General features: G+C 36.9%; 1 protein-coding gene across 2 annotated transcripts in view; it reads right to left on the reverse strand.

Moving 5' to 3' along the window:
* The window catches only part of LOC122823229 (A disintegrin and metalloproteinase with thrombospondin motifs 14), a 48,336-nt gene that overhangs the window by 13,716 nt on the left and 19,629 nt on the right, over window positions 1–14,991 (reverse strand). Inside the window, exons 5-8 of one of the 2 annotated variants that reach the window (XM_044102639.1) lie at window positions 10,339–10,422; window positions 7,270–7,426; window positions 3,431–3,536; window positions 1–144 (exon numbers count right to left, since the gene is read on the reverse strand). In XM_044102639.1, the coding sequence (XP_043958574.1) occupies window positions 1–144; window positions 3,431–3,536; window positions 7,270–7,426; window positions 10,339–10,422 (491 nt within the window). The remainder of the gene's footprint in view (window positions 145–3,430; window positions 3,537–7,269; window positions 7,427–10,338; window positions 10,423–14,991) is intronic. The other variant, XM_044102638.1, reaches the window with a different exon arrangement.

Below are 14,991 nucleotides of genomic sequence, written 5' to 3' on the forward strand. Positions count from 1 at the left end.
TGAATGTATCTGTTGAGCTCCTGTTTGCTGCAACGCGACCAATGGTAGCGATGGAAAGCTGCTTGGACAAGAGGGGCCATGATGCTGCCCATACTGGTTTCATCAGCGCAGCGATTCCCCTGACCATCGTGCTCCATGCCCAGCCTAAGGCCCAAAACAAACTTATTAGACAAGAGTATATGCAATATTTGGTGTACATATTTTTAATTGGCATGGGATAATAATTTCACAATTTTGCAAGTCACTGTCATGTACCAGTAAGTAGGATTTAAGTTAATATAGTAACTCCAGCAAACTGCAGTGAGAGCCACTACAAAAATCAAGTGACAGATTCCACAATCTGCTTCTAAGCACTGGAAATCAACATGGCAAGACAGAAGAGTGCTGAAGAGAAAAACAGGCTGATTTATGTGACACCCTGTTGTTTTATAAAAACCTATTCCTACTAATTAATAGTAATTTCTGTATTGTTTATCACATGAGTGTTAATCTTAGTATATTGTCTGAATTTGATTACAAACGATTCATCACAAGAAACCTTTTCACACTGACAGCTCAACAAATCCTCGGTGTAATGTTGCTAAAGTTAATGAATTAAACCACACCTGGGGGTCAGTTTTTAACTGAATAATCCAATCAAAAATCTGGCAGAGTCTCCTTAAAGCTAACAACAAACAGCAACAAAATGATGAGTTTTGCATATTTTGGTAAATATTTGAATTTAGCCACAGGAGGCACCTTAATGTTGTCTTGTTGGATACTATCAGGAGAAGCACAACATGTCGGAACCCTTTCGGGTCTCACAGCTTGAAAAAGTTGACTGAAGAGTAAGAATTATAGGTAAAATGCCAATTAACCTCAAGTGAAATATTTCGTCTTTAAGTTGCTATAAAAATACTGCAAATAAATTATAAATAATAAATGGTAAATAATTTACTATTGAATGTGTCATAAGTCCTGTTTGCATTTTGCTCTAAGTCAACTAAGAACACAACAAGTGTAAAAGGCGCTCCAGACCACTTAGACCACAATAATACTTTTTCTATAAAAGATAAATGATATAAGTGGTGGAAAACTCACAGTCGTCATCACCCTGAACACCCCACTCCCATCATAAAAACATTGTGGTGACAGGATCATACTGTGAAGCGATTTTCTGTCTGATGGAGAAAAAGACTTACTTCGAAAATGGTTGAAATTAAAACAAAAAACATGAGAAAAACCTGCTACAGAGTGACACTTCAGGTTTGGAGGAAGGGTGACTTTCAAGCAGAACTGCAACTCTAAAAATAATGCCATCTTTTTGTGATCTTTTTCACAAACAAAAGCAGAAAAGAAAATCAATTTTTTTTCTCTGTGCAGCTGGTAGAGACCACTTGAGCAGTTCTGCAAATCATTTTTTTTTTTTTCAGGGGGTCTAAATGCAATGGCTCACCACATTTTTCAAAATAATTATTTGCAAAAGATTTGAAAACTATGGATCATATTCCTTCAACTTTACAATTATGCACAACTTTGTTGTGGTTTAAAAAACGTGTTGCAGTAAGGTTTCATTTGTGCTGTAAAAAGCTAAATGAGCACAAATATTTTTGAAGGGCACTTTATACCATCAACGTAAACATTGTTTTCCACAGTTATTTAATTTTTCTGATCAGCAATGCAGACATTATGAGAAGACAAGACAAAAATCAAATCAATAAGCATTAAATCTTCTTACAGAATGACAATAGCACTGTGAGGAGAAAGCTTGTCCTTATTTTTTTTAAAAGTCCATGCGTTTCTTTTCAGAGACATAATCACTATAACATATTCATCTACCCAACTTCACTTCTCTATGATCCTGTCCATTCAACTAAAAAATTATCTCTGCATACAAGGGGAGGGCAATATGGTGAAGAGCACTGCACTTCTTTTACGCCTTTTTCTGAAACAGACTCGGACTCTGTAGGAACATCACGTTTTTCATTCAATCAACTGGAACGTGTTTTTCACTGACAATCTCAAAGAGTAAGAATGACAATGACCTTGAGATCAATGATGCAATCATGAGAAACAATGATTCTCAAATGAATTCCTAAAATCAAATAATTCTCATGCATCCATTCTGAAAAAACCTCCTAGATTTGCTAAAGAAAAACTCCATCATTTTCACTGAGCAGAAGTTGTGACACCTAAAACACGAATACACTGGAGAACTAAACAAACTCATTGAAACAAACAGCTGCTAAAAATGTTCTGACTTGATTGTAGAAGCAATCAGTTGCAACAAGTATCAGATTACACAGGTGGCTTTCTGTGATGCCATTAGGGGGGGAAACAACACTGCCAGCAGTTAGTTGCTGCTGGAATTAAAGCAATAAGGGTGATTATGCAAATTATCGTAGAATCTGTACATTACATGGGTATACTTTTCAACATTTCTCAGTTAAAATGTTGTTTATGAGAACAAACATTCTGTGGTAACTCAGTTCGGGTTTTTACAAGCTGTAAATAAAATTAGCAGAAATAAATGTTTAAAATATAAAACTCTCATTGTAATTAATGCAAATATTCTATGCGTTTTATTTTTTAAATTGAATTACTCCTAGAAAAAAAACCATTTTGATAATGGTCTACTCATTAGGATGTATGCCTGCATGCATGTTTTTCTTGACACAAATAATTGTCCAAATGTAAATGAAAAAAAAAAAGCTTATAAAATAGGAAGAAAAACATTGAGAAACCTTTGGGTGGTTGTTGATCTCAAGATCAGAGATCCTTAAATGTCAATAGGCACCGCATGAAGTCTGCTTCTCTCCACTCCTAATGGATGGAAACATTGGTGACCTTGTTTTTTCTTCTTTTGTGCAATGTTACAGACAATCAAGTCTGTTTGGCTGGCTTTAGATTCTCATGCCACCGTGGGAGACTGGCCTCACAAATGTTACAGTCTTTCATTATACTCCTGAGCTCAAAGAAAGAGGAAAAAGCTCTGTGAAATGGGGCAGAGGTGATACATAATTTCTGGACTGAGTGACCACAAGAAAAAGCTGCATGTGACTAGGAGCAGAAACCTTTAAGAATCATCTCTTCAGCTTCACAGAGATGGAAGTAATCATTAAAAGATCTAATATAACTGCAAACAACTTTGAATATATATATATTCTTCTGCCTTCTTCTACCTTTGGTCTCTAAAAATTCTCCATGCTACCAAAAACACATAAAAATCAACAAATTCATGTTAGGAAATATGTCTCTTAATTATTCAAACTAATACCCTTTTATGTTCAAGATTTTTAGGTGTTGAATTTTGCCAAGCCTGTATATCCCCATTGAGGTTTTAGACCACAGACTGCTGTGTTGGACAGTCAAGCCAAACTGTCAGCTTAGCTGGAAGCTCGTAAACCTTGTGAAATGCCGCTAAGCCCTTCGTCGGGAAGCTGTTACTTACACATGACCAGTTTCGTGAGCGACGACGAAGGCAGAGGAGAAGCCGTCTTCATGATTCAAGGTGCAGCTCCTCAGAGGGTGACACATGCCAGTCACTGGAGCATAACCTGGGCAACAGAAAATATCATACAGCCCAGACAATCAAGAACAAGAATGAAGAACTTGTATCTTCATTCTGGGAACTTTCTTCCATTGTTCCCAGCCAAATTACCATAAAATTCACACCAGATGCCACCAAGAACCTGAGTAATAAACATTCAAGGAATTCCTAATTATGTTACATGTGATAAAGTTTAATGACAGCAGTCATTGGTATTTAATATTTTTACTGTAATTTAATGCCTTGTAAAGCCTTTGCTGACAGTTTTAATATGTCTGCAAGTGTAATTTTAGATTTTGGTTCAGGCAACATTTGTGGATAACGTTTTTGTTTCCTCCGTCAGAAATCATGCTACCAGGACCTGCTCATTAATGGTAAAATTAAGCTTTTTGCATTTCTGGATTATGGCTCCATGCTTCTTGTTGACCACATTGGCAATTAGAAACCTTTTTATATGCAATCAGTCAGGATTAAGCTAGTCAATATTAGCTTACATTGACTGCTTTCCTCACTTTGAAAGCTTGTTTACACTCCCTTTAACCATGATCTCATTATTTTTGCCCTGTGCTTTTCACTTCATTACACAAATTGTATTATTATTATTTTTTTTGTTTATTTTGTTTGTATGTGATTGTTACTTAGCTTGTCAATGACATGAAGCGTGAATTTCTCATCAGTTCTGGAAGAATATTTACTGAAAAAAACATTGACATGCTCAGTACTTATTTTCTTATCCACATGAGACATCTGTCAGAGAAGTATTCCACAAGTAGCTGTACACAATGATCATTTATAGATTCACTATGGACAGCTGGCTTTCAGACCAACTCTGCTGTGTAATTAGTTTCAGAAAAACACCCAAATGATTGCTCAGATTATTGTTTTAAAAATCCATATCATACATTATTAATGATCTGGTTGAGTAGTTTGTATTCAGAAAGTAGCATTGCCACATACTCAAGGTAAACCACGTCTAATGAAGCTCTAAATGGCAAAAGTAGCTGAGGATTTTGTTTCTGTAATGAGGTGAGAGTGATGCGTTTCAGTCAGCAACCACTCGGCAGGAAAACCTCTTGAGCCTCTGACAAAAGGCATGCAACATTTTGAAACTAATATCCTTACATTCAAATGAAAACACAGCATGAGCAGCTTGTTTCATGGTAATGAAGAGCAAACACGATCCCCAGGCTCCTGCGGCACAGCATTTGCCCAAGCTACACGAAGCTATACCCAGCTATCATGACAATGTATTTTCAGCGCACCACGGCAACAAACGTTTAAGCAAAGCAGAAACAATAAACATGACTCGATCAAGAGGTGTGCAGCGATTCAGCTTTGAGCGTTTGGCCTGGTTCAGAAGCACACTGGTTTCAGCCTCATTTTTGGCAGCTTTCAGAGAATTCTTCATGCTTTCTGACCATCAGAAGATCTTTTTTGGCATGCAGGTAAAAAGCAGAAAATGCAGCAGGCAAACAGCTGGTAATAAAGGCTCTCGTGTTATTTGGCTGGGGTTGAAAAAGAAATGTCCGCAGCAAGTTAATTCAGACATAGTGTAATGACATCTCATATTCATAATAGGCCTGTGCCGAATATCCAATGCATTTCAGGGAGGACTCTAGTAGTAAATAAAAATACAAAGAGCTTATTATTGCTGGAGGTGAAATTAAGACATGTGAAAGCAGTTATGGAGCATGACTCTTTATCTCAGAGGCAGATAAAGGGAAATTAAGAGAATGCTGAAAACATTCCCACAAAGAAGTCAGCTCTGAATATTTACACCCTGAAGCACAACCATGCAGCAGGAGAAGCATGTTTCTTTTCTTCCGTGGCTCATTATGTACCCAGTGAACTCAGATATCATGTAACATACCATTAAAATATATTCATAATCTGTGTATGCTTCTATGGGTTTTTTTTTTTTTTTTTACATCACAACCACAAATTTCAATCTGTCTTATATGAGATCTTATGGAGTTCCATTTTGAAATCTAGCCAGAGATTCCCAACAGGACTTAGCTTTAGCTTTTAACTGGGTCATTCATGCACAGGAACATGCTGTTATCTAAACCAGTGGTACATGTTTATGTTGTGTCTGTGCTTCAGAAGTGCAGATTCAAATGGAGGCCACCACTATGGTGGTGAAATGATGTTGCATAAGAGGGTGTGTCTAAAGTGATGTACAGTGTATGTTTTTCCCTAAACACAGGGTTTTGTTTCTAGGCCACAGGGTTCAGTTTTGGTCTCCCCTGACCAAAACACTTTTTTCCACTTGTTTGTTGTTTCCAGGGCTACACAGCTGGTAACACTGTTGCCTAGCAGCAAGAAGATGCTAGGTTTATATCCCAGCTTGGGGTTTTTCGTGCATGGAGTTTGCATGTTCTCCCTGCATATGCATGGGTTCTTTCCAGGCACTCCGGCTTCCTCCCCCAGTTCAGAAACATGATGGCAACGTCCACTGGTCTCTAAAACTGAGCAGGTGTGTGTGTCTGTCCTGTGTGTGTGTGTGTCCATGTGTTGTACTAGCAGCATGTCCAGGATATACCCCACCTCTGGCCCAATGACTGCAACAGAAACCCATGCTCTATTTTAAAGTTCCAGTACTTCTGAAGAAAACCTGTTTCGCTCTATTTTATTTCTGTGTATCAGAGTACAGAGGTTTAAATAGAAATGCTTGTCCCACTTTCAAATAAAAAACAAACAAACTGAAAACCCTCCATTATGGCAGATCACAGTGTGATATGATCTGCCACATCACACTGAATAATGAAGCACATTGAGGTTTATGGTTGTAATGTGCAAAAAGGGTTATGGATGCTGTTGCAACCCACAATATCCTGTATCTTAATCTTGAAACCAGATCTTGACAGAAATTGAATTGATTGTGTTAACTGTGCTTTATGATTCCATTTGAAATCCATTCTCTTATGTTCATTTATCTTGCAAAAATCATTCCCACCCACTCAAAATCTATATTTGGGTATAGAATCTGCCATCCCAGGGCTAAACCCTGACGGGAGAGTGCGATGTCTTCTCGTGACCCTGAGAGACAGCGCAGGCTCCAAGGCAACATGGTGTACCACATTATAGAAACTGGGCTTGTTATGAGCACAACACAACTGCATCTATGGCAACATCCGTGGGTGTGACAAGCAAAGCAGGTAGCCCGAGGCCTTCCTTTAAACTTGACACATGTACATCAGAAGTTGAGACTGTGCACAGGTCAATACAAGATAGGCTACCAAGCTTTAGCTCAGTGAAAGTTTTCTTATTCTGGAGACAGTTTTTGTGCAGGTTTGGCTGCTCACTTCAAAGTTTGTTTTGAAGGGCTGAAAAAGAGAAGCACATCGTGAGAACAACATGTATAGCACCAAAATTGCCAACTACTGCATACATGTGAACTTATGAAGAGGTAAATTTTAAAATGAGCAACAACAAAAAAAAAAATTAAAATGAAAACTAATTTCTGTTTTTTCTCTACATGCCAAAATCTTTCTTCAACTTTACCAATTCATTAATTTTTTTACAGGGTGGCATCAACATCAAGTCAGCAAGGTTCTGAAAAAACAATTTTCTTCCAGTGACTTTGCCATTGGCAGATTTCTTTATGAGATAAATCCACATGAGAGTTTCCATTGACCTTACCTGGGCAAGACATGAAGGAAGCCAACCCCTTTTTTTGTGAATTGAAGCAGATATCAGCACTCAGTCTGCACAGTCCTCGATCGAGAAAAATACAGTACCTTGCATACCTGCGGGACCAAAATCTTGCCTTGTGAGGAAGATGGCGTGGTCGTGGTACTCGGCGTGCTCAGGGTCACGGCGCTGCTGAGTGTTGGCCCATCGGCACACCTGCTCTAGGCTACGGGAGGGGTTACCACGCTCAATCAGGCTTATAGACTGTAGAATGACAAAGAGAGAAAAAGGATGGGATTAGAAATTGTATTAGTTCTTCTTTTGAATTCCCTCAGCAGGGGTTCCTCTGCTCAGCAGGTTAAATAAGACTAACTGACATCTCATTGTTAACTTGCAGAGCATTAAAGAGAGGAAACACCTTCACAGCCAGGGGAAATCTCAGCTTGTTTACCACCAAATACTTTTACAGAAGAAAACTTTATTCAAAATACTCTCAAAGACTTAAAGATGCAGGCAATATTCAATTATATAGACATAAATATAATGTAGAGTGATTATTTGGAGATGAAATTAAAACAGTATTTCAATTGGTTCGCATATTTTCACATATTGAAAATACGTGATAATACTTGATAGTTGTTATTAAGAGACTCCAATCAGACTGAGCTTTTTTAAAGCAAAAATGAGCAAAGATTTTAGTCTCCAGATGAAAAAAAGTATGTAGCCCATAGGGAGATGGTAAGGCGCCTCTATAAAGTGTTGACTAAGGTTAGGTAAATAAAAATAGATGACAAACTTTCAAGTTATGTTTTTTGTAAAAATGATTAAAAACCATATCTCATTTTCTTCCACTTCCCTTTTGCAAAGCAATTGTGTGGATGAACCGACAGATGGATGGATTTTTGAGCTAGAAATAACCTGGAATCTTTATGAGCAAATCATATGCATGAGCTTTTTCTTAGACTTCTGACATGCAAGTAAATAATGTCAAGGTGAAAACGGTCTGTGCTGAAATGTGAGCAAGAAGCCAGGTTTTCTCCTTCTCATTTATGTAATAAAATCTGCTCAGCTTGGATCAGAAACGGAGCATATGAGGCTAGGAAGTGAAATCATAACTTGATATTTCCTAAATCTCAGTTGAAAGAAGGAATGTTGACACATCCAACTTATTTGCGCTAAAGGCGGGAGTCAACATCAGCTAATTATGAGGAAATAAAGGTTTTGGATTACAGACGGAAATGCTTACGTAGAAAATGACTCATTTGTATCTGTCGTGAGGAAAATTCAATAAATTAGTCAATGACCAATATCTTTTAATCTAGTACCAGCAAACAAGATTCCAGTATGGATATATTGGCATCTTGGTACTTATTTTTCTTACTTTGACATTACTCTGCCAATTTGCTTATATTACAATAATAATCTGTATAAGTTTTCAATTCAAGCCCCGTCTATCTGCAAATCTCTTCACACGAAGGTGCTGCATTTGAAACAAGGGGGTCTTAATATGCAGTGTACTATTATAATATTTCTATAATGCGAGATGTGGTTTTGTTACATGCAAGTTTGTTTCAATTAAATGTAATACAGCACTCTAAAGTGAAAAACTCCCTGCAGGTGTTTTTCTGTGCATGAAACAATAAAATCTACTAATGATCTAACCCAGTGGTGTCAAACTCCAGTCCTCAAGGGCTGCTGTCCTGCAACTTTTAGATGTGCCTCTGCTGCACCACACCTGGATGGAATAATTAGGTCATTAAGGCTCTGGAGAACTTATCTACACAAGGAGGAGCTAATTAAGCCAGTTCATTCCAGCATTTTGTACCTGTGGCACAACTAAAAACTTGCAGGACAGCGGCCCTTGAGGACTGGAGTTTGACACCTGTGATATAACCAGTTCTTGTATCACTTTTTTTTTTCTTTTAGCTGAACTGACATGTTATTTCTGAGTAGACACTAAGTCTATCTTAAACAATTACAGGAAGTGCAATGTCCTGTAAATGTACATCCTTTACCTTTTCTATATTTGTTCATGATCCAAAATACTAAAAATAAATAAATAAAAAATGTGGCATACCTGAAAACCTATCCAGACAGGGACACAAACCTATTTTGACCAGCTGGTTAATAAACAGAGAAGCAATCAAATTTTCAACAACAATTCTGGAGGAGCTGCAGGAATCCACAGCCTTGGTGAGAGGAAGACAGCTAGTACTAGTTATGTCATACAAATTCCTCAATAAAGTGAGTCAGTAGCCATGCAGGGAACACAGCAAACATATTAAAGAAAGAAATTTCAGTCAGACACGACTTAAACAGAACATGCTATGTCTGGAGACAATGTGCACTGATATTTGCAACTTTCCAAGTTTAAAAACCAATCATAAAGCAAAGCAGTAGGGCAGGTGACCAACATATGTATTTTTTCTCATTTCTATTCTTTCTGTGGTAGCTCTACTTTAAAACACATTGAAAAACATAATTATGATTGTGACAAAAATGCTAAAACAGAATGCAATTATCTGAAAATAGGTGTGGGGTGTACCAGGTAAAATATGTAGGCAGCATTCAGCCAAGCAGCAGGAACATTGCAGCATAGAAATAGATATAGAAAGAAAAACAGGAAGTTTTTCATCTTAAATAGACCTCTCAGATTGTAGGGGTGTATTTAATGTGTTTTCTTTAGAACCTGTGTTAAATCACATTGATGTTGACTTCCTGGACGTAAATAAATGACTGCAAATACATCTTTAGTCTTGAGACAGCAAGATTTAATTTAGTCGTTTGCTGACATAAAATGAAAAATAAAGCTAATTTAAATTACTTTAAAAGTTACACTTCCATACAAGAAAGAAACAACAGACCTTGTTATATTGTACACAAAACAAGTATCAAGTTTTGGATGTAAAAGGGGATTTTCAAAGTTTGACCATCAGAAGAAGGCAAAAGGAGACTTTCACTAATCTATAGAAAATAATTTGATCTGAGAATACCATACCTTATTTTAAAACTAATTAGTTTAAATTTGTATGCATCTTTTTACTAGTTCTATGACACAACTTTTACTCCATAGTGCTATTCTCTAAGTCAAAGGTAGTTGAAGACAATACTTAAAAATTTCAAGAATTCTTGTACTTCTCTATATTAAAATGTCAACAGTGTATGACATAACTCACCTGTCTGTACCCCACCATTATCATGCGGACGAGCACAATGTTGATATTGGTTCCTAACGACTCATCATGGTAGATCTCATCAACCTGAAAGGAAAGAAAGAGGTTCTGTCACTGCTCAACAAAGTGGACTATGATGCTAATATCCATATCTAACAAATAGTGAGTATTTCAAGTTTTAAGAGGTTGATATAACTGCATGCTCTACTACAATCTCATTCAAATTCTAAGCCAAATGTCCCATAGAATGTAATTCATATTCATAAAAAATATTTCTACATGTCAGCCCTCATTTGGAGCCCCATAGAACCAATTGGTTTGATGAAATGTACTTTGAAGAAACAGCAGTCGAAGTAAACAGGGCGCCTGCTGTGATAACTTCGTATTTATAAATTCTTCTAGACATAAAAGAAAAGGAAAACTTCATTAATTCTGACTGGGTGAGTTATAAGCCTCACACGTATGCTAGTCGAGAGATTTTTGTATTTATGTATATATTAGTTTTTATTTATGTCTTCTAGAATTCAAAAATGTGAAGTAATCACAGATCAGCTGCATTCTTACTCCAGCTGGAGTAAAAAGTTGGAAAAAAGTATGCAAGTTACGCGTAGGTTTGCAACACAATTTGAGATTGCATTTGCATGTAGCCACTTCTATTAATTTCTCTTAAGACACTCTCAGGTATTTTTCCTTTTATTTTTTTGATCCTATTAGTCCTGCTTCAGCTTCCCTTGAGTTAATTATTCTCCTTCCCTCAGTCTGCCTAGTTTGCCTTCCCCATTACTAATAAACCACCTGTTTCTTGTTCACTGATCAAACTTCCCAGAACTTAAGTCTCTCAGTTTCTGTCATTCCCTGCCTAATTTATCTGCTTAATATTCTGTCAATTTGTTCCATTTTTATGCTTGGTTTCCAGTCTTTTTTGTTTCCATGAAGGTCATGTATGGAGTGCATTAATCAGGGAAAGAGTCAAGACATCCAAGGTAACTCTGGAGGAGCTGCAAAGCTTATGGAAAAAGGCCTCAAAAGACTTGCAGCAAAATACAGTTTTAAAAAGGGGAGATGAAACATAAAAGAGAAAAAAATACCTGGTTTTTTTACTAAATGAATCACTTTCCTTTACCAAGACTACATCTTTTTTTCCTGAGACGTAGTTTATTACATAAAATCTCAGTTAAATACATTTAGTTTTTTGTTCTGAGTAAAATTCAAAATGCTTTACAGGTCTGAATACTTTTGCAACTAAAGTAACATGTAGCTAAAATCCGGACCTAACCAGTGAAAAGCAATAATATGACAAACTTATTAAAACATTGAATAGCAAAAATTAGTTCTTTGTCATCAACAGTTATTTTCTTTTCTTAAGCATCTGTGGCCAAATCTAGAGTTTTGAAAGTGAAAGCTTTAATGTTGAACAACTGTTAAACCAGTTGAGATAATTGATTATTTTTATGCTTATGTGATATCATTTTAAAAAGAAGTGGATGCAAAGTTAAAGATGAATAAAAATGTTTTGCATCAGTGGGCAAAGTTGCAGTCTTCTATTTTGTATTGAGCTCTCACACATCCTGCTTTCTCTTTATCGACATATTTGAAAAATAGATTATAAGACGCTCATTCTGCAAGTAAAAGTGTATACATACATTAGAGAAGATTTCTTATCTTTTGACACAAAGTTTATGAACGATGCTCTAGTATACTCAAGACAACAGATTTTCTTTCACCAGTGAAGACATTTAACCCATGCTAAACCCATCCATTTAGCACGGGTTAATGCATTTATGTTGGTCTAAGTCAGCCATGTTGTTTAGAAATAATAAAATTTTACCTTTCATTTTGTTGCAGTATGAAGTGCTTTGTTGAAAGTTGTTTAATTTTTGATGTGTTGCAGAGCAAAAACATTATTTCACAATGCTTGGATCCCCATGGTGTTGTCAGGGTTGGTCTTTCAATATTGCAGAGCCCTTGGCTGGAAAAGGTTGTGTGGTTAATTAGGGTCATTGGGCCCTGAGGTGTAGTCTAATGATTTCATTAACGCTAAAGCAAATCAGCTGTCATAAAAACAACCTACTTATATAAAAGCAGGCTGTTTTACCGCAGCTTTCTTTGGCAAGTATAATGTGCTTTATACTAATGTGACTAACTCATTTTATTGTTTTAAAATAAATAAAATTATCTACACTCAGTGCAATTAATATTTTTATTTTGCATTTATAAATGAGAACATTGCAATAATACTCTTGTGCTTTTACCGCTCACCTACAGGGGCTTTCTTTTTTCCTGACCAGCTTAAGGCCTAATCAAAATTAAGTTCTTACAGATATAGGTGGTGTCCAAACATTTCTAAAAAGTGAGAGGTATATGACTGTGGCTGTCATCACTGTTCCTGTGTGATAGTTATTTTGGGTAAATAGTGACTGTTGATATTTTTGAAACTGAAAAGACATCTCTGAAGTAAAACAAACAAACAAAAAACATGGTTTAAAAAATTGATTCTATTTTTCAGTGGTTTTCTGGCATGTCACAGTTCTCATGTAACCCCAGATTTGCTTCTGTTTGCAATAAGCCCATCATCATGACTCCTTTCCCTGAAGTGCATCTTTCAGAGGAGCTATGATCTGATAAATATTAATAATCCCTTAAAGAGTCAGTTTTAAGTTTTTATTTTATTTTTTAATTATTTGCCATGCTATTGTCTAATTCCATTTAAAGTTTCTACAAGATTTTGTTTTGTTTTTCCTCAAAGCACACCATGGAGAATTCCTAACTTGTAAGTTTCCTTTCTCCAGTCTCCTCACAATATGAAGATTAAAAAAAACCATGGTCCTCAAGGAAATTGTAACAAAACTGACAAACTACTTTCCTCTGTGCTACCTCTGACTAATAATGGTATTTGGTAGAAGAACTAGCTCTTTCCATGGAAATGATAACTGAACAAAAAAAAAAAAGAAAAACTTTGCCACCTAAGAAGAAAAACTTTCTTTGGTCTGAATCCAAATTTACTCTGGGATGCAGGTTGCACTCAAGTCTATTTAAGTAAATATCCCACTTACAGAAACAAACTTCAGTTCACAAATCAGGAACCTGTGAGTGACCCCAAGTTGCACAAATTTTCTACTCAAAATCCCTAGGAAAGCCTACATTGACTTATATCCATGTGTTTATATTGGATCAGTAAAAATCGAAGAAAGCTTAAAAAAATAGCTACAAAAAAGTTTTGTCACAGAATTTGTAAGCATTTGTGGAGTTTTTCTTTCAACTGAGAGATTCGGGTGGTTGCATTCTTAACTTTCCAGCGAGTCCAGCTGAGGGACGGGCCAGGTCCGTGCACACTGAGATAATTACAAATCCAGGAGGAGCATTCACAAACACACCTACACACACAAGAAGGACTGAAATGGAGCTGTTGTGGGGGAAAATGAGCCTAGCAGCTGTGCTCTACAGGCACTAGGTGTTTCTGGCTTGTGTATGGTTTTGGACTGACATGGACAAAACGTGGTCTGCAGTGGTCAAACAACACAACCATTGTGCAACAGAGACCTCACTAGTCACCTTGGCATTGTGTAGACAGGATGTTCAGTAATCAATCCCTCGGGGAGAGTTTCTCCAGGTGGTACTACACATTCTGCAGCTCTGGAGCAGGGATTCGGAGGGATTTGAGCGGGCAGAGCTCTTTCAGACACAGCAAACCCGTGGCTTACAAGCAGAGCTGAAGGGTTCTTACCTTCTATTCTTTAAACTGCACCATTTTTTAAGTAAAAAAATAAATAAATAAAAGTCCAATATAATGGGAGATATATTCAAACACCTTTTAATTACCTGATTTTATCTACTGTGACACTCCAGTCAATTTTAAACAAGATTACTTCAAATGTACTCCTCCAGATAGCCTTTTCCAATGCTATTAAGTCATCAGAGTGCATTAGACACCAAGGTCTGACAGATTCCCAGTGTGTATGAGTCAGAGCTGCTACTCAGCACAATCAAGCTCAGTAAAAGTCAGACATTTTGCTCTGTTAAAGACATTTGGCACCAGACTTTAGGTATAAATTCCTAATTAAATAAACACATCATTCTATGTAAGAAGAGCTTTGGCAGTTCAAACAAACGTCTGGCACCACTTTCCATGGCTGCTCCGTACTGCTCCCACTCAACTTTCTAAGTGCTCTAATGCAGCTAATCAGACTGCCATGCATGGTCCAAATGGTAACTGTTACAGAGTGAAACCAGCTCCCTGTGAAAATCTGACTTGGGGGGGATTTATGCTCAGTAAGAAGATTATGGTGGTAGGAGCTGGTGGAACCTGTAAGGAACAAGCTAAGAGTTTCTCAGAGAGTTTCTCGTTTTGGCCCTGTCTCTCATCGGTAATCTGTCAGCTGCGAAGGAAAATGTGGCAGAGCTTGATGTCAATATAAACACATTCAGCAATATTTTATAGCAGACACGTGGTTTTAGAGACCAAAAAAATTAAGAAACAGCACACTTTTATATCTAGAATATTTCTGACAACAAGGTCACTGTTTGGTCGAATACACAAGTAAAGACAAAATTAATTCTAATTTTTTTGCTGTCCTGTCCCTGACGAAGAAAAACAATGCTAACATGATCCCAGCATGAATGACAGGTGTAATCAGCCTAGCATGGTATGAGAAGCCA

This window comes from Gambusia affinis, linkage group LG20 (assembly GCF_019740435.1).
Source record: "Gambusia affinis linkage group LG20, SWU_Gaff_1.0, whole genome shotgun sequence".
NCBI classification, from domain to species: Eukaryota; Metazoa; Chordata; class Actinopteri; order Cyprinodontiformes; family Poeciliidae; genus Gambusia; species Gambusia affinis.